Source organism: Coenobita brevimanus, chromosome 73 (assembly GCF_032717465.1).
Source record: "Coenobita brevimanus isolate Jiangsu-jjx chromosome 73, ASM3271746v2, whole genome shotgun sequence".
Taxonomy (NCBI): domain Eukaryota; kingdom Metazoa; phylum Arthropoda; class Malacostraca; order Decapoda; family Coenobitidae; genus Coenobita; species Coenobita brevimanus.
Genome location: NC_137026.1, coordinates 12,118,940 through 12,138,227, shown reverse-complemented (window position 1 = coordinate 12,138,227; position 19,288 = coordinate 12,118,940). Strand labels below are relative to the sequence as shown.

The 19,288-nt window shown below is 41.9% G+C and overlaps 1 protein-coding gene across 1 annotated transcript in view; it reads right to left on the bottom strand.

The window, feature by feature from the left end:
• Positions 1-8,239: 8,239 nt before the first annotated feature.
• The window catches only part of LOC145407478 (sodium-coupled monocarboxylate transporter 1-like), a 65,355-nt gene continuing 54,306 nt past the window's right edge, over positions 8,240-19,288 (bottom strand). The window contains exons 9-11 of the mRNA XM_080278408.1: positions 17,561-17,821; positions 10,609-10,625; positions 8,240-8,609 (exon numbers count right to left, since the gene is read on the bottom strand). Of these exons, the coding sequence (XP_080134534.1) occupies positions 8,240-8,609; positions 10,609-10,625; positions 17,561-17,821 (648 nt within the window). The remainder of the gene's footprint in view (positions 8,610-10,608; positions 10,626-17,560; positions 17,822-19,288) is intronic.

Below are 19,288 nucleotides of genomic sequence, written 5' to 3'. Positions count from 1 at the left end.
TACAGAGGGAGTCACTGTATGTGCAAAGAAATGGGTTTGTTTCTGGAACCACTGTATACGGTATTGCTTTAAAAAGAACAAGACAAAATATCCCCAAGAAATCCCATTAAAACATCTTTGGACACTATTTCTGTTCTGTTATCCACAAACTCTACACTTGGACAACTGGAAGACAGAATGTGGTGTTGCTGTTTACTCAGATTTGTGCAACTTTTGGTTATCTGTTTCTCAGGTAAAATAACCCAGATATTTCTTCCCTCTTACTGTTTGTACATTAGAATGGAGTGTTATGCTTCAGGTGAATGTCGAGAGAGCAGTTGGATCTTGGATGCCTGATGTACAGTACAAGTCATCCATCAGGCAATGCAGCAGAGGAGCTGGTTCGGACCGTGCTGATCCTAGCTATAAGGTAAGGGTTGTGGCATGATTCATATCTTCATGCTGTGCCTCCTGGCCGTGTGTGCATGAAGTGTTATACAGTGCTATCAGGTTCTTTGATACAGTATGCTGGTCTGATGGCCGCTGATGTTCCAGGTCCACAGCTGAAGTCACATCACTGAAATAGATGTATCAGCAGTGTGATCTTCAGGCAGCTGTTTGAGCTATAAATGCTGTGTGGTCGTGAGAGACTTCACACTTTTTGGTGTTGCCTGGAAGAATACCTGATATAATTTTTTGAGGACATGCTATTAGAAGCACCTTATGAGTGTCATATAAGAACTCTGAACCATTAATGTATTGTAAGAGTGAAATCTGGATAAAATATTCATGTTGATAGATTATGGTATACTATTATGCTGCAAATGTGTGTAGAAATCAGACATGGGGAAGATTGAAGAAAGTAGTGATCATTTTTATCCATATGTTTAATGGTTTAGTAATCATGATTTTTATATTGACAGTTATGATCCAGTATTAGTGAGCTGTGTTGATATCTTGTGTTTAGGGTTAATATATATTTTTTGACGTGACATTGATGTTGGCTATTTATCATGTTACATGTAAATAGTAAGATGGGCAGTTAGGTGAAGTAGAGTGGAGAACCGACAGAGTTTGGCAGGTATTACGAGAACTCGGGAGGATGATGTAATGGAGGTGATTAAAGGAGCACTAGATATGAAGTCAGAGAGTGAGGAAATAATTGTGGAACCACATGTGAAGTGTGAGAGGGGGTTTAATGAAGAGATAGTTGTAGAACCAGATGTGAAGATAGAGGTTGGGGTGACTGAGACTATCCAAGACACACTCACCCTTTCAGGTGAAGTCGAGAAGTTCAGATGTCTGGAGCGTGGCAAGCTGTTCCCGTGTAAGAGCCAACTCACCCGACATGCTGCAGTTCATTACGTAGCGAAGGAGTTCATGTGCAATGTGTGCGGTAAACTGTTTAGCCAGAAATTTCATCTGACGGGGCATTTGGATATACATTCAGGAGTGATGGAGTTCAAGTGTAGTGAATGTGATAAAGTGTTATTCATTCAGGAGTGAAGGAGTTCAGGTGTCATTACTGTGGTAAACAATTTAATTTGAAAAGTAACCTCACTAAGCACCTACTTATTGATTCAAGGGAGAAGAAGTTCAAGTGTAATGACCGTGGTAAGCTGTTTCATACCAAAGGCAACATCACCCAGCACTCACAGACTCATTCAGAGGTGAAGTTCAAGTGTGATATATGTGGTAAACTATTTAGTCACAAAGGTATCCTCAAACATAACTTACTGGTTCATTCAGGAGTAAAGAAGTTTTAGAGTGATTAGTATGGTAAATTGTTTCAAAAGAATACACCTAGGCATGTTACCTTTCACTGAAGTCAAGGAGCATTGGTGTCTTGAATGTGATGTGGTGTTGTGTCAGGAGCTCTAAGAAATGCCGTTTAATTATATGGCAGGATTTTTTTTTCCTGTTTAATACCCTAGTTAAAAAACTCATTCTTTCAGTCTGTAGTTGTATAGTAGACCCTTGCTTTACTGTACCCCACTGGACTGCATATTGGATTTAAAGAGCACTTTGAGATTCCTGGACAAGTCATCATACACACCGGATACCATCTGGTAAATGGGAAAAACCATATGGACCTGCTGGACAACTCTGCGCCCACCAGACACTTTTTTTTTTTTTTTTTTGCCGTTAACTTATGTTGTACATTACCTGAGGCGCATAATGCAGGCCTACCAGATTGTTTCCCCTGTCCGGAGTGACCCAGAATGCAGTTACCAGTGCTGGCAATGCTATTTTCAACCTGCATAGGCTAGTCATGAAGTGTTATGACAAGGGTGTGAAAGTATGGGCCGCATAAGTGTAGAATGGGTATAGATTTCCTTTTTAGCACTGAAATATGCTATTTCACTATATTTTCCCTTGTGTGCCTGAAATCCCACTTGAGGGGGGGACCATCAGACTTACTGGATTATCAGCTTTATCAGATTGGGTTTGTCCTCAGTTGATCCAGTATACTGTAGAGAGGGTCTCCTGTATGTATAATATGCTCAAGCTGATATGTGAACTTTGGAGACCACTGTATAACAAGTCATTTGTTGTGTGTATCTGCAGAGATATTGTTTCAGATTTAATAGTGTTTTTTTACCATGTTTTAATATGTTTTTACCATGTTTTAACAGTGTTTTTTCCATGTTTTAAGTGTTTTTTCCCAGCACACCTACCTCACTGCAAACAATATTGACATAGAATGAAGTAAGTTACATACTGTAGCAGAAGTCCATGTATAAATCTTTTATCACGTTTTTCCAGGGCCACCTGTCATTCATTTTATGAGAGATTAAAAAGTACCAGTATTAAGAAATCTTAAAATTTGAATGCTACATGAGGATGGAAGCTATTGAATGTATCCATGTGAAGATTATCATAAATTCTAAATGATGATGTCAACTGTTTTTGTATATATGTTTTTCATTAGGAAGTGACATCTCAAAGTCATAAAATGTATTCAAAAGAAAATGCTACAAGTGTTTTACTGCTAACACTCACACAGGAGTAAAACTTGGCAATGAGTGACAAAGAAATTTCTACGGTACAATTCTCAGAAAAGCTGCAGGCATCAGTAGGATGGATGGTGTAAATAATGGAGAAATTCATGAGCATTTTAGAATGGAGGAAAGGGTGACGGGAGGGAGGTGTGAAATAACGTGAATGGATAAGGAGAAATATACAGTACTGGGATGGTATGGACATAAACAAAGAGAGTGAAGCAGTACAGTCATTCCCCAACTTGTGCACATTCATCTCTCATGGATTTAACTTATGTGGTGCTACAAGCTCTATGGTGCTATGAGTTCTATGGTGCTACAAGCTCTATGGTGCTACAAGCTGATGGTGCTACGAGCTCTATGGTGCTACAAGCTCTAACTTGCACACTGACACGTATTGCCCAGCTATTCCCAACAATAAAACATTCATTAGGGCCTATAACAACAGAAATACCCCCCTCTCTCTCTCTCTCTCTCTCTCTCTCTCTCTCTCTCTCATAGACCAGCTTTTTTTTTTTTAATAGTTCAAGACCCTGCCCCACAAACTTTGGAACTAACTAGGCAAAGAGGAAATGATTGTATCTCATTTGAGCTTTCCTTGTACACGTCCTAGGTTATTATTAAAACTTCCAAATACTGTGTCACTATTACCATTGTTTCTTTACAGTATACTAAGGTAATCCACATGGCAAATGCTGTAATTATACTCAGTATCGGTTCAGTGTTTACTCATTAACCCAGCTTTCGGGTCGCTTGTTGTACCTTCGTTTGGATGAATCCTGACGGACTAACATTAAGTGAACATTTGTGTGATAGTACATTTTCTCCTCTTCCTGCTATTAAGATGCCATTATATAAAATTATTTACTGATTTGTCTAAAGTAGGCTATGGAAAAAAATAATCGTAACCAGCACTTCATACATTACATGGTATACTGAACTTATAAATATAAACGTAATGGTAGTGCACTCTGTAATTATTCTAAAGGATATTATATACCAAGCATCATCATTATAATATTTGAGGGCTTCACTGTTACATATAAACGGCATCACTGCAATGTTCCTGACTTTAAACCAGATCATTACAAGAGGCTTTTTATTTATGTGGTATCTTCTCAATGTATGATGAACTCATTGCGGAAAAATCAAAACATCTGAAACACGTACTGGTAGAGATAGGGTTTTATACTATATTTAACCAGTTGTACATTTTCTTCCGACAGAACTGGGAAGATGGTTGTTTCTTTACTGTTCATGTTGGAGAACACTGGTTTGATTTGTGTGTGGTGGTGGTAAGGCAGGATCAGCTAGGGATGGCTGCCCATGTGATGACTCGGTTTGGGGCAACATGGTCATGCTGGTCACATGGTCCGCCTCATAGACATAGTTCACCTTATGTGAACCACAGCAGGTCCTCCACAGCCATTGATGGAGCCTCCCGCAGCTGAGAAACGACAACCGTTTATCCACAGCCTTTGGGCTCAGAGGACCTGGAGGCATCAGTTCAACAGTTTAGAGTCCAGGTAAGCTTTTAAAGGCACTCTATTCCTGAAACTATGAAAGTTACAACTCCATATTTATCTACAAATATACTACACAATAATGAAAGCAGAGTCTTGCCAACAAGAGTGTAGTTTCAGCTTAATATTTTTACATATTATCCAACAGGTTACCGAAAAAGATTGTCATGGTATGGAACTAAGTCTGATTTATTTGGGGTGAGCTTGTGCGAACAATTGATATATGCAAATACTGTATTATAATATGCCCTTGTAATGAATATAGCCATGTTATGGAGCTAGCTCTGTGGCTAGAGTGAGGAGTGGTTGGAAGAAGTTCAGGGAGCTGTTGTCTCTCCTGACATTGAGAAGGCTGTCCCTCCGTGCTAAGGGATCTTTGTATGTGGCATGTGTTAGTAGTGTAATGCTGTATGGTAGTTAGACTTGGGCAGTAAAGGAAGAGGATATTCGCAGGCCCAAACGTACGGAAATGACAGTGATTAGGTGGATGTGCAGTGCTTCCCTGAGTTCAAGGCCTTGGGGAGCTAGATATACGATGGAAGAGTTGAGAGGTAGGATGAGACTGGTGTGTATCGGTGTTGTGATGAGAAGGGGTAGACTGAGATTGTTTAGGCATGTGGAGAGGATGGGGGATGATAACTGGGTGCAGAAAGTAAGAAGTGTTAATGTTTGGGGTAGGGAAGCAAGAGGTAGACTGAAAAGGACCTGGGATGAGGTCATTGGGTGTGACTTCAGGGATACGGGACTAAATAGGGAAGCTGCCAGAGATCGAGCGGCAAGGAGAGCCGCCATTAGGTGACGGAGCCAATGCATGCAAACATGTTGGAGCCTTCAAAAATGAAACCAATGAATCCACCAGATCTACCCTTTTCAGTCTGTCTCCCTCTACTACTGGTTACATCACGGGTTAAAGCTTCCAAGGCTTCACCAACTTTTAAGTATTGAAATTAGTCTTGTGAAGTATGCAAGAACTGACTAAGAGCAGTTGTAATAGAATATCATAATTTTTAAGTCATTGTTCTTGGCATGGAATTTAACCACTTATTTAATCTGTGGGCTTTAACAGAATATACAGAATATAAGAGCATACTTCCAGACCATGTTGAGATTTCATTAAGATGGTATGGCTCCTCTTTTTGTGGATGCACCATTAACTTTGAAAGTTGATTGCATTTGTGTGAAATATATTTATGCTTTATCATTGATAAAGGCTTCAGCATTCTTACATGCATCTGCCTTTGTCACCTAATGGTGGCTCTTCACGCGGCTCGATCTCTGGCAGCATCCCTATTCAGTCCCTTATCCCTGAGGTCACACTGCTTGACTTCATCCCAGGTCTTTTTCGGTCAGCCTCTTGCAACTCTACCCCCGACGTTCATTTTCCGCATCCAGTTGTCATCCTCCATCCTCTGCACATGCCCAAAGCATGTCAATCTGCCCCTCATCACAGCACCATCCTTCCTAACTCTTCAGTCGTAAACCTAGCCCCCTTAGGCCTCACGTTCAAGGACGCAATACACATCCACCTAATCATTGTCATTTCTGTACATTTGAGCCTACGAATATCCTCATTTTTACTGTCCAGGTCTCACTACCATACAGCAGTACACTCCAAACACATGCCACATTCAAAGATCCCTTAGCACAGAGGGAGAGCCCTCTCAATGTCAGGAGAGGCAACAGCTCCTTGAACTTCTTTCAACCACTCCTTACTCTCGCCACAAGGCTAGCTCTAGCACCACCTCAAATAAATAACTTGTCCCCTAAATAACAAGACTTCAACACACTCAAGAAACTCATCAGCAGGATCAATCCTTTCACACCTGACTATCTCTATATGCTCTCCCAGACTCACTGCACACATGGAATCAGCATTATGCACCCCACAAATACTGCACAAGTTGAAGTTAGTTCCCACACTCTTGTGGCAAACTGCCCATGGCCACTCTCCCTCTGCTTTGACAGTATGTGCATCTGATTAACTATGGTATATTTTATTTTTCAGATTCTAAAGTTGAATATCCACTCTATTCCGAAGAAAGGAAGTTCCTCTGACCCCACTGATTACAGACCAATTGCTGTCACATCTACTCTTGGTAAGGTATTTGAAACTTTAATTAATATGCACATTGTTAAACATCTTGAATCCAACAACTTAATTAGTAATAGACAATATGGTTTTCGCCACAAAAGATCCACCATTGACATACTCAATCTCCTATCTCATACTATCCATCAATCAACTGACCTACATGGAGAAACTCATGCAGTAGTCCTTGATATTTCTAAAGCTTTCGACTGAGTATAGCACCGTTTCCTGCTGTCCAAACTCCCTTGCTATGGACTAACATCTTTTGTTCCTTTGATTTCCTCATATCTCGGTGACAGGAAAATAAGGGTGAAAGTAGATGATGTATATTCCAAAACCACTCAATTAATGCTGGTGTGCCGCAGGGATCAGTTCTGGCGCCAACCCTGTTCCTGGTTCATATTAATGATCTCTTATCTGTCACCCACAATCCCATCCACTCATATGCAAATGACTCGACACTACATAGTTCATTCACACTCAGACACCCATTTACAAAGTCTAATATCTCTACCTCTCAATTTAGTACAGCCATTTTCTTAAATCAAAACCTATCTATGATCAGTGAATGGGGACAAACAATCTTGTCTCATTTAATGCTAGTAAAACTAAATATATACAATTTACAGACAGATATTGCCAGTTTCGTATATTACCTTCAGTGCTACTAATATTCCCATCTCCAGAGGTATTGAAATTCTCGGCATCTTACTTAACAATGCCCTCAGCTGGACCTCTCATGTTAGATCACTTGCTAAAATCGCTTCAAAGAACCTTGGATTATTGTACAGAGTCCATAACTTCTATACTGACGAGCAGTTAGCTATAATTTATAAGAGTTATGTGCGCTCACAGCTTTAATATTGTTAACCCTTGTGGAATAGATGTGGAGAGATTGCATTAAAACTAGTAGACAAATTTATTTATTTGCCATTACAAATAAACTATCTCCCCTACGAGTAAGAAGGAATGATGCCTCCCTTGCATTATTTTACAGATATTTTTATGGCAAATGCTCAGACGAAGTTGCGTTCATGGTGCCACCTCTCCATGTCTTCTCTCTTACCACACGGGCTTCTGGTAGCACTCAAGACTGGAATGTCACTCAGCCATATTGCAGAACTTCTGCCTATCAGAATTCTTTCATTCCCCGAACTGCATCTCTTTGGAACTCGCTTCCCCAGAGTTGTTTCCCTCCAAAGTTCTACCTACAGCTGTTTAAGTCTAGCTGTTACAGATATTTTATGAACAGAGGACACCAGTAATCTGGTGTATGGATTATTTTTTTTTTAATTCATTTGTTTTTCCTTCCTCTGTTCTGTTATTAATATATATATATATATATATATATATATATATATATATATATATATATATATATGTGTGTGTGTGTGTGTGTGTGTGTGTGTGTGTGTGTGTGTGTTATGAAAAAGTAGTGTTGGATCTGTATAGAGGAGCAGTGACACAGCTCTGTTCAGAACCTTAAAATGTTCTCTGGAACTACATTAGAATTATGGTCTTGCCATTCTATTCACCTTTCACAACATACCTGTACTTCATGACAACAGTAGGTGACAGAACAAGAATTACTGCTGGTGCATTGCAACTCAGCCATACTAGCACTGCCATTCCAGTCTGCTGCTGCATCACCACTTGTTCCTACCAATGCTACCAGCCCTGACTGTTGGTGTACTACCACCTGGAACAGCTTGGTCTACCAGTCTCCACCACTGATAAACAGTACCACCATCTGCCACTACTGGTGCTAGTCGGTGTACCGCCATCCAGTTTGTCAGTGCTACCAGTGCTAACTGTTGGTGTGCCATCACTATATTACTAGTGCTAACTGTTGGTGTGGGCTCATCCCCACCCAGGCCTACCAGTGCTGAGTGGACATTACAACGGCAAGACAGCTCACCAGTACAGAGGGATATGAGGTTGCTGATGATGAGGGTCATGATGATGCCAGTGATACCGAAGTAGCAGTACGAGACATCATACATGGTCCTGCCCGCACTCCTGCTGGCACCATACAACACACCCTCAAACATTTGCTTATGTAAAGAAATAAACTCACTGAATCATTACCAGTGAATAAGAACAAACGCTGTAGTCATGTCCATGTAAAAAAAAAAAAAAAAATGGAGAAGTAATGGAACTGAGTGCAAAAATTATTGTGATATGTCTGTTCATTGTTGTTGGAAAGTTGATTTGGAAGAATTATCATGGAATAAGTGAGGCAGTATATCAACACACCCGCTGATTGATGAACAGGATGGCTTCATGGTTGGGATTTATGGATCAAATTCCTGTAATGGAACAATGGGAACTGCTTGTGAAAAGAAATGTTAGATGCTTATGCTAGATATCGTTTATATAGGCTCCAACATGCTTGCCTGCATCGGCCTTGGTCACCTAATGGCAGCCCTCCACGCTGCTCGATATCTAGCAACCTCCCTACTTAGTCCATTTTCCCTGAGGATTTGGAAAAAACATATGCCAATGTAACTAGAGGGGTATATGGAAGGTTTTGTGTATGTATGGTATGGACAGAAAGCAATTGATTGCTGTTAAGAGTTTTTATAATGGTAGTCAGGCTTGTGTAAGGGTGTCTTAAGTCTATCTATCTATTGCCAGACGCCTTAATCGCGTAAGGGGTGGCCACAGACAAATCGCCTCCATGTCGCCCTATCCCCCGCCATTTCACTGCCCTGCTCCCAGCCCACACCCCCCTCTCTCATACACCTCTCCACTCCAGCCCTCCATCTCATCCTTGGCCTCCCCCTCCCTCTCCCTCCCTCCACCTCACTCACATATATTCTCCACGTCAGTCTCTCACTCCATCCTCTCCACATGGCCAAACCACCTCAGTGTGTTTCTCCTAACACTTCCTATCACATCCACATCCACATCACAACGCTCCCCCACATCCTCATTTGTCAGTCTGTCTCTCCACATCACTCCACATGCTCCTCTCAGATAACTCATTTCCACTGCTCTCACTCTTGATTACTGTCCCTCCACCAAGGTCCAAGCTTCACTTCCATACGTTAGAGTTGGTATCACAATAGTGTCACGTAGTAACTTTTTCACTTCCATGTTCACTTCCTTGTTTCTTATCACTGCTTTCATGGAACCAGCAACTTTTCTTCCTTGTTGTACCCTTTCAAGCACTTTACCCTCCAAACTTCCATCCTTACTCATCACACTACCCAGGTACTTAAATGCACTCACATTTTCCAGCTCCTCCTCATCCAGCCTCACTGTACATTCACTGACTTCACCTCTTTCAAAGACCATCACTTTACTCTTCCCTACATTCACCTTTAGATTCCGTTTCTTACACACTCTCTCAAACTCATCCACCAAGCCTTGCAGCTCCCCTTCGTCTTCACTTAACAACAGAGTATCATCTGCAAACAACAGTATAGGGAGCTTCCAAACACTGCTCTCATTAGGGCCACTCCAATATCCTCTGCCCTACCTTGTATCTCTTTTATAACTTCATCCATATACAGATTGAACAACCATGGAGAGATGACGCATCCCTGCTTCAATCTAACCTTCAAGTAGAAAAATTCACTCAGTTCACTATCCACACGCACTGCAGCCTTAGCACCTTCATACATACTCTTCACAGCATTCAGCAACTTCCCATCTACTCCATATATTCTTAATACTTTCCACAATCCTTGTCTATCCACCCTGTCATATGCTTTCTCCAAATCCATGAAAGCCGCATACAACTTCTTTCCCTTCTCTAGAAACTATTCCACTAAAGATATAAGAATGAATATCTGATCTACACAACCTCTTCCCTTCTTAAAGCTTCCCTGTTCTTCTCCAACTAATTCCTCTGTTATTTCCCTAACTCTGTCAATAAGTATCCTACCATATACTTTTCCTATTACACTAAGAAGACAAATGCCCCTATGATTACCACACATTTCTTTTTCCCCTTTTGGTTAGTACAAGGGAATAATTATACCTGACTTCCAATCCTCTGGGACTCTACCCTCCTTCCAGGCCACTCTGCACATCTTCCACATCCATTCTACAACTATATCTCCCCCATGCTTGAGCATTTCACCACACACTCTATCAACTCCTGGGGCTTTCCCTACTTTGACTTTCTTCATTGCTTCCACTACTTCCATCCTACTGATTTCTTCCTTTCTTCTCACATCCCTCCTTCTCCCAGCCCCAGCCACTTATTCTCGCATTACTTTCATTGTCTATGTTCAACAATTCCTTAAAGTGTTCTCTCCATCTGCTCTCTTTTTCTCCCTTCTGCACTAGTAACATACCATTATCATTTTTCACTCCCAAACTAACTTCGCTGCCACCCTGCCTAACTCTCTTTACCTCTTTCCAGAACATTTTCTTACATTCCCTCCACTTTACACTCAAATTCCTTCCAAATTCCTCATCCACTCTCTTCTTACTCTCTCTCTTATGAATCTTTTCTCCCCTCTCTTCCTCTCCACATATAGTCTCTCTTCCGTCTCTCAACTTCTTCCACGCCCTGTTTCTCATCCACTCACTATAAGCTTTCTTCTTTTGCGTGACAGCCTGTCTCAGCTCTCCATTCCACCATGCTGTTCCTTGCACCCCTTTTAGTCTTCTCTTCACCCCACACACCACCTCACATGTTCCACAGATTTCTTCTGTGAATATCTTGCACAAACTTTCCACATCCCCCATCTGCTCCAGTCCATAGTTACCCAATTGCTCCTCCACTTCTCTCTTATATTCTGCCTTTTTCTCATCCTCTTGTAACCTTTCCATTCTCCTTGCATATACTACTTCCTCCTGTCCTTCCTTTCATCTATTTCTCCATTTCACTTGGACCATGATTTTCACCACCACCAAGTGGTGGTCAGAAAGTCCACTCCCCCAACCTCTATATACTCTTGCATCCATTACACACCTTCGCATTCTTTCATTCACACATACATACTCAGTCACTGGCTTCCGTTCATTTAGTTCATCGCTCACCCTTCTCAACACTCGCCATGTATACCTATGGATCATTTTGTACCTGAAGAGGTTACCAACCCCTTCCCGGCACAAATGTCCACTAAAGCACTGCCAGTCTTAAGAGTATGATCTAATATCAGTGTTAGAGTGAGATAAGTACTAGGTCTGTTCAGAAAGTTTTTTTTTTTTTTTTTTTTTTTTTTATGTGACCTGCTTTCAAGGCCCAGTAGTCCTCCTCCATATCATACACCTCTACATGTCACCTAAGGCTCTAAAAAATTGAATAGGTAACATGTTGAGCTAGGACATTATTCACCCACAAAGTGGGACCCTTCAGACTTGACACATGTACCCCAGCATTCTTTCCACTCCCTGAAACATTTTCAAAGTCGGATTATCCCTCGCAGGTGCTCCGTCGCATTCATCATGATATCTTCTCACGTCTCAAATCAAGTACCCTTCAGCGCAGTTTTGAGCTCTAGGAGTAACCAAAAGTCACACGGAACCATGTCTGGCGAGTAGGAAGCCTGCCGGGCCTGCGGGATGTTGTGCTTTGCTAAAAATTCCTGAATCTGTTAAGAAGAATGGGCAGGGGTGTTGTTATGTTGCAGCTTCCAACTTGCTGCTTTCCAGAGGTCTGCTCTCTTCACGGAGACAACGGAAAACGTCGAGGTAGTAATGTTTGTTGACAGTCTGAACCCTCTGGTGCGCATTCTTGATGCACAGCATGGTAGCCGAGAAAAAAAAAATTTCAACATGCGAGTTCATTTCACCTTGCTATGGACCTGTCGTGAATTTTTTTGGCCAAGGCAACCCTGCATGCTTCCACTGGGACGACAGTGCTTTGGCTTCTGGACTGTACTCGTACACCCAAGTCTCATCTCCATTGATAACAATCTTCAGAAGGTCTGGATCACGATTTGCACACTCCAACATGTGTTGAGCAATGTTCATCCAAGAGAAGTGCTCATTATGAACGCAATGATTCACCTGTAGGAGATACTGAAAACCGACTTTGAAAATTGTTTCACCCAGTGGAAAGAATGCTGGACTACGTGTGTCAAGTCAGAAGCTAACTACTTTTAGGGGGATTAGTGTCGTAGCTCAATAGGTTAGCTATTTATTTTTTTAGAGCCAAAGGTCGGACACTTTCTGAACAGATCTCGTTTGTGTAACATACTCATGGCTGTTCAATATACATTCCACATACTGTGTATGGATGGGTTTATTAGAGATAAAAAAAAAAAGTCAAGCTATTGAGAGAGGGATGAGGATAGTAACGAGTGGTGAAGGGTGGATTATCTCAAACATGGTGTGGGCAGATGATGCTGTGTTAAATGCCGAACAAGAGATTTGAAGATTGGTGCAGACTGTTGTGAATATTTGTGAGCATAGTGAAATGAAAGCATATATAAATGAGAGAAAAGTGATGGTTGCTGAGGAAGAAGTTGACTTCCAGTGTGATGTGATGGTGTATGATGAGAGACTTAAATTGGTGACAGAGATTCAGTACAGAGGTGGTATAGTGGAGAGTGGTAAATGTGCAAAGGAAGGGAAAAGTGGAGTCTCACAGGAAAAGAAGGTAGCAGTTGCTATGAATATACTGGTGTGAAACAGGTCCAAGTATATTGGCTATGCTTGAGGACTGCATACAGGAGTTTCAGTGCCCACAGTAACATTTGAGTATGACATTGGTGTGAAATGAAAAGCTTAGAGTAAGTACAGTAGAAATGTTGTTTTGGGGGAATGAGCGTGGAATGTGGATGGGATGAGAATTATAGTGTGAGTCATGAAAGATGTGGAGTGAGGAAGTCTATGGACAGTAGAGTGTGTCTTTAGATGGTATGGTAATTTGAAGAGGATGGATGTAAATACTGTAGTATAGCGAAAAGGGTATATCTGTTTAAACATGAAGGTTGGAAGAGGTATGGAAGACCAAGAAGGTGGACAGATATGGTGAAGGAGTGTGTGAGAAAATAAGGCATGGAGGTTGATAGGCTAGGAAACTGTCAGGGGATCAAACTACTTGAAAGAATTTTGTACTAAAGTATGACGTGGTTTGGCACCTCTGTTTTTATCACGTGACTGACAGTCATCAGAGTGGTTCTAGCTAATCAATATGGTGAAGTGCATAGGTGTGGTAAGCTATACTTGTGATGTGGAATCAGGATTCCATAAGTTTGAATGGTGAGTGAATAAGAATGTGGTTCATTTAACTAAGCATGCTGTTGATTAGTTCTCCTTCTGCCATTTTTCTTTTTTGCCCTCTGGCCCTGTCTCACTGAAACCTTGGTTGGGAAAAAAATGTTGGGATGATTATAATGAAAATGATGAAGCTCAAGAAAACTCAAAGGTAAAGGAAGAGAGGGTAACATCCTCTCTTGCTTTACTTTTTACCAAAAAAAATAATTTTATGAGTAATTCTCCTTTCATGTTGAATCTATCTATCTATCTATCAATAGCCCGACGCCCTAATTCCACAAAGGGTGGCCCCAGACAAAACGCCTCCAAGTCACTCTGTCACCCACCATTTGACTGCACTCCCCCCAACTAACACCCCCCTCCCTCGTATACCTCTCAACTCCATCCCTCCACCTCATCCTCGGTCTTCCCCTCCCTCCACCTCATCTTCATACACCTTCTCAGTCAGTCTTTCATTCTCCATTCTCTCCACATGTCCAAACCACCTCAGTGTATTTCTCCTAATTTTCTCAACCACATCCACATCCACCCCACCATGTTCCTTCACATCTTCATTCGTCAACGTGTCATTCCATGTCACTCCACATGCTCCTCTCAAGCAACTCATTTCCACTGCTCTCACTCTTGACTTGTTCCCCTCTAGCAAGGTCCATGCCTCGCTTCCATACGTTAGGGTAGTGATCACAATACTATCATGCAGTGACTTCTTAACTTCCATACTCACCTCCTTATATCTCATCATTGCTTTCAGTGCACCAACAACCTTCCTTCCTGCTGTACCCTTTCAAGCACTTCATCCCCAAACGTTCCATCCTCACTCATCACACTACCCAAGTACTTGAATGCACTCACATTCTCCATATCCTCACCATCCAACCTCACTGTGCATTCTGTTGCTTCATTCCTCTCAAACACCATAACTTTACTCTTTACATTAACTTTCAGATTCCTCTTCCTATACACTCTCCCAAATTCACTCACCAAACCTTGCAACTCCCATTCATCTTCACTCTATCTATCTATCTATTGCCAGACGCCTCAATCCCGTTTGGGGTGGCCACAAACAAATCGCCTCCAAGTCGCCCTGTCCCCCGCCATTTCACTCCCCTGCTCCCAACTCACACCCCCCTCTCTCATATACCTCTCCACCCCATCTCTCCATCTCATCCTCGGCCTCCCCCTCCCTCTTTCCCCCTCCACCTCACTCACATACACTCTCTTCGTCAGTCTTTGACCCTCCATCCTCTCCACATGGCCAAACCACCTCAGTGTGTTCCTCATAACGCTTCCTATCACATCCACATCCACACCACAACACTCCTTTATATTCTCATTCGTCAGCCTGTCTCTCCATCTTCACTCAGTAATACTATATTATCAACAAACAGCAAAACCCGGAATTTTCCATATCTCACCTTCATTCATTAGAGCCACCCCCACATCCACTGCCCTACCTTGCACCTCCTTTGCAACCCCATCCTCATATATATTAAACAGCCATGGAGACATCACACATCCCTATTTCAGTCCCACATTGAGATAAAAGAACTCACTCAGCTCACCATCTATTCGCACCATAGCCCTAGCTCATTCATACATACTCTTTACAGCACTCAACAATTTCCTCCACTCCATAATTATATTCTTAAAGCCTTCCACATACCTTGCCTATCTATTCTGTCATAAGCTTTCTCCAAGTCCATGAAGGCAGCATACACTTTCTTTCCCTTCTCTAGATACTTCTCCACTAATCATCTTAGAACAAATATCTGATCTACACACCCTCTTCCATTCCTAAATCCTCCTTGTTCTTCTCCAACTGGCTTCTCTGTTATATGTCTAACCCTATCAATGAGTATTCTACCATATATTTTTCCAGTCACACTAAGAAGGCAAATACCCCAATAGTTACCACATACTTCTCTCTCCCCTTTTCCTTTGTATAAAGGAACAATTATACCTGACTTCCGGTCCTCTGGAACCTTTCCCTCTTCTCAAGCCAGTCTACACAACCTCCATATCCACTCCACTACAATCTCACCCCCATACTTCAGCATTTCACCATACACTTCATCAATTCCTGGGGCCTTTCCCACCTTGATCCTCTTCATTACTTCCACTACTTCTGCCCTACTGATCTCTTCCTCCCTCCTCTCATCTCTTCTCCCAGCCATTCCCCAATCACTTCTACTCGCATTGCTCTTACTCTCAACATTTAACAAATCCTCGAAGTGCTCCTTCCATCTCCTCAATTTCTCTCTCTTCTCCACCAACAATCTATTATTCCCATCTTTCACTCCCCTACTATTTCCCCTTTCACACTGTCTTACTTTCTTTACCTCCTTCCAAAACAATTTCTTACCCTCCACTTCACACTCAGACTCCTCCCAAACTTTTCATCCACTTTCTTCTTACTTTCCTTCACCAATCTCTTCACCTCCCTTCTCCTCCTCACACATACTTCTCTCTTCTCTTTCATCTTCTCCCCTACCTATACTCACTAGCCATTCACTATATGCCTTCTTCTTTTGTTCCACAGCTCATTTCACCTCATCATTCCACCATGCTGTCCCTTGCACACCCCTGCATCTCCTCCTCACTTCACAAACCACCTCACACACTGCGCCTATCTTTTCCGTGAATACTTACATACGTCTTCCACCCCTTCCATCTGCTCTAACTCATACCTTCCCAATCTTTCTTCCTCTGTGCTCTTATACTCTGCCATTTTTTCACTATCTTGCAACTTCTCCACTCTTCTCACAGGAGCTGTTTCCTTCTGTCTTCCCCTTCGTCTCTTCACCCGTTTTCTCTGCAGCCTTTCCTTGGCCATCACTAGTGATGGCCCGAGATTCCATTCCTCCACCCTCTCCACACTCTTGCATCCAACACTTGTCTTCTCATTTGCTCATCCACACACACGTAATCTATCATTGCCTTTCGTTCAACAAGTTCACTGTCCCTTCCTCCTCATGACTTTCCATGTATACCTGTGGATCATCTGCCTAAAGAAAATGTTGGCTACCGTCAACCCCTTACCAGGACAGATGTCCAACAAAGCACTACCATTCCCATCTACTTCAGCTGGCACACCCCACTGACCAACCACTCAATCCACTTGTACATTCCCAACTTTTCATTCATGTCTCCAATCAAAAACACTCTCTCGCTTCTCTCAAACTTGTCCATACACGCTTCTACACTTGCCCATAACTCATCTTTCACTCTTGCCATTCGGTCCTCTGTCAGCGCATACGCACATACAATCGCCCAAGCTTGTCCACCTACTTTCATCCTCACCCATACAATCTTTGCACCCACTGTTCCATACTCTCTTGTATTCTCCTTTCACTTCTTGCATATCATCAGACATACTCACTCTCTTGCCCTCTCATTCTCATTAACTCCCGCACATTTTCCTAAACCATATTCCCATTCTCTCACCCTTTCACCTTTTCATTTAGTTTCAGTCAATCCACATATATCCACTCTTGCATCCTCAAGCACCTGAACAGTCTCACTCTCTTTCACTTCATCATTCACTCCTCTCACATTCCATGTCCCCACCCTTAGAATGTCCTTTGTCCGTTCCTTAGTCGTCAACGTATGGTCCGTCCTGGTCCGAGGCACTTTATTCGCTTGTTTAGTTAGTTCCTTTTATGGGGTGGGGCACTAATCCACCACCAACCCTTTTAATCGCCTAATACGACAAGCAGGGATACTGGGGAAGTATTCTTGAAAACCCCCCTACTTGTAGTTAAAGAAAAAGTTTCATGTTTGGTGACACTGTTTGTTAACCTGTTAGTGTCAGGTGCCATAGTGGTGAAATCTGCAATCAGGTCAGTGGTGAGATTGGTGCTGGGTGTAGCAGTGGTGATGTTGCTGATGAAGGCGACGATGGAGGCGTTGACAGGGTGGAGGAGGTTCTCAGGACAGCTGGCAACAGAAAGGGGGAGGTGGGTGGGGTGTCCTCCCCCACGCAGGAACTTGCCCACCACCACCCAAATGTTGTAACAGAAGGCCACCAGGAATCCTAAGACTGCACCCTGAAGATTATGGTTTGGTCATATGAATCTCTGTGGTTTTATGTGGACATCAGTTAATATCAAATACTACTTGCATATGTTATAATATTGCCCTCCATATTCCCAGTAGACCTGATATTAAAAAAGGAAGAGGATCAACTGGGATAACAGTCCCATATCCTCTATTCTTACTCTCGGCAGTTTTGCAGCAATCCTCTGATCTAGGTCCTGCACTAGTAATAAGCTAGTTCTTGTGTGTTTTTTTAATGAGGTGTGTTAAGGATTTCAAGGTATGTTGTGTTGGCACAGCGTGAGGCAAGGGTGAACGGGCATGAAGTGGAGGAGTGAGAAGGTGTGAAATGTATATATCAGGTATATATGCGTGAGTGGATGGTGTATGGAAGGAATTGCACTGTTGATGAATGGTGTATAGCAGAGGAATGAAAGATCATAAATTTGTCAGCATAAGATCTATATATGTCAAGTTCCAATCTGAGAGAAAAATGTGATAATAAAAGACATATGGTGATGGGAAAGAGAGAGAGAGTAACCTTGACACTGGTGGTATTAGCATAAGAGCAGTTGAGAGGACTGAACTAATGTTGTAGCTAATTATAATGATACAAATAATTCTTCCTTTGTGCATTATTGTAAAGTACAAAAGTTTTCCTGGTAAAAAATATGAAATCCACAAGAATTACACAGCCGTGTATTGAAATAATTGGCATCCATTGATAATGAAAGTGATTATGAAGAAATGTATGATAAATGAAAGGAACAGTAAGTTATAAACCTGTGACATCTTTGCTTCCCTACATGAGTTTCAAGATGTACAGTGATTATGAAATACAAGGCTATGTAAGAGTGAAAGAATTAGCAATAATTATCTTACGTCACGATTTATATAAAGTAATCCGTGCTGCTTCTGTCATAATAATACAAGGATTGTACAGTTCTGGTGGCCTCTCCTGGCTAGCCCTTTGCATGCACTACAGTATGCTTCAGTAATCAAAGAACTTTCCAGCCAACGTAGCAGCCATCTTTATACAACTTCCCTCTCACACACCACTCACAAGAAGGTAATGATTTGCACTTACTTATTCTGCGTGATGGGCTTGACCATTAGGGAAGGGAAAACATTAGTTTTGAAAGACCTGATACCCCCTCCCCTCTCAAAACCCTGTGTGGGAGGTAATGCCTGCAAGATACAGTAAATCCCTGTAGTTGTAGGTTACATATATAATTTTTTTATTATTAACCCCTAAACTGCGGGGTTGTTTTGGTGCGACTTGCGTGTCCCGCTAGGATATTTGCGTTCCGACAGACTTTCTAAAAATATTTGCCAAAAATCAATTATTAGTCCTAGAATATTATAATTGAATATGCCTATGGCACATACTTTCAGCTTTCTCCTGGGATGTTTGTTGAGCCTTCGTCGAGGACCGTAGGACATGTGGAGACCTCTGAAGTTGGGTAACGAAGTCTCCA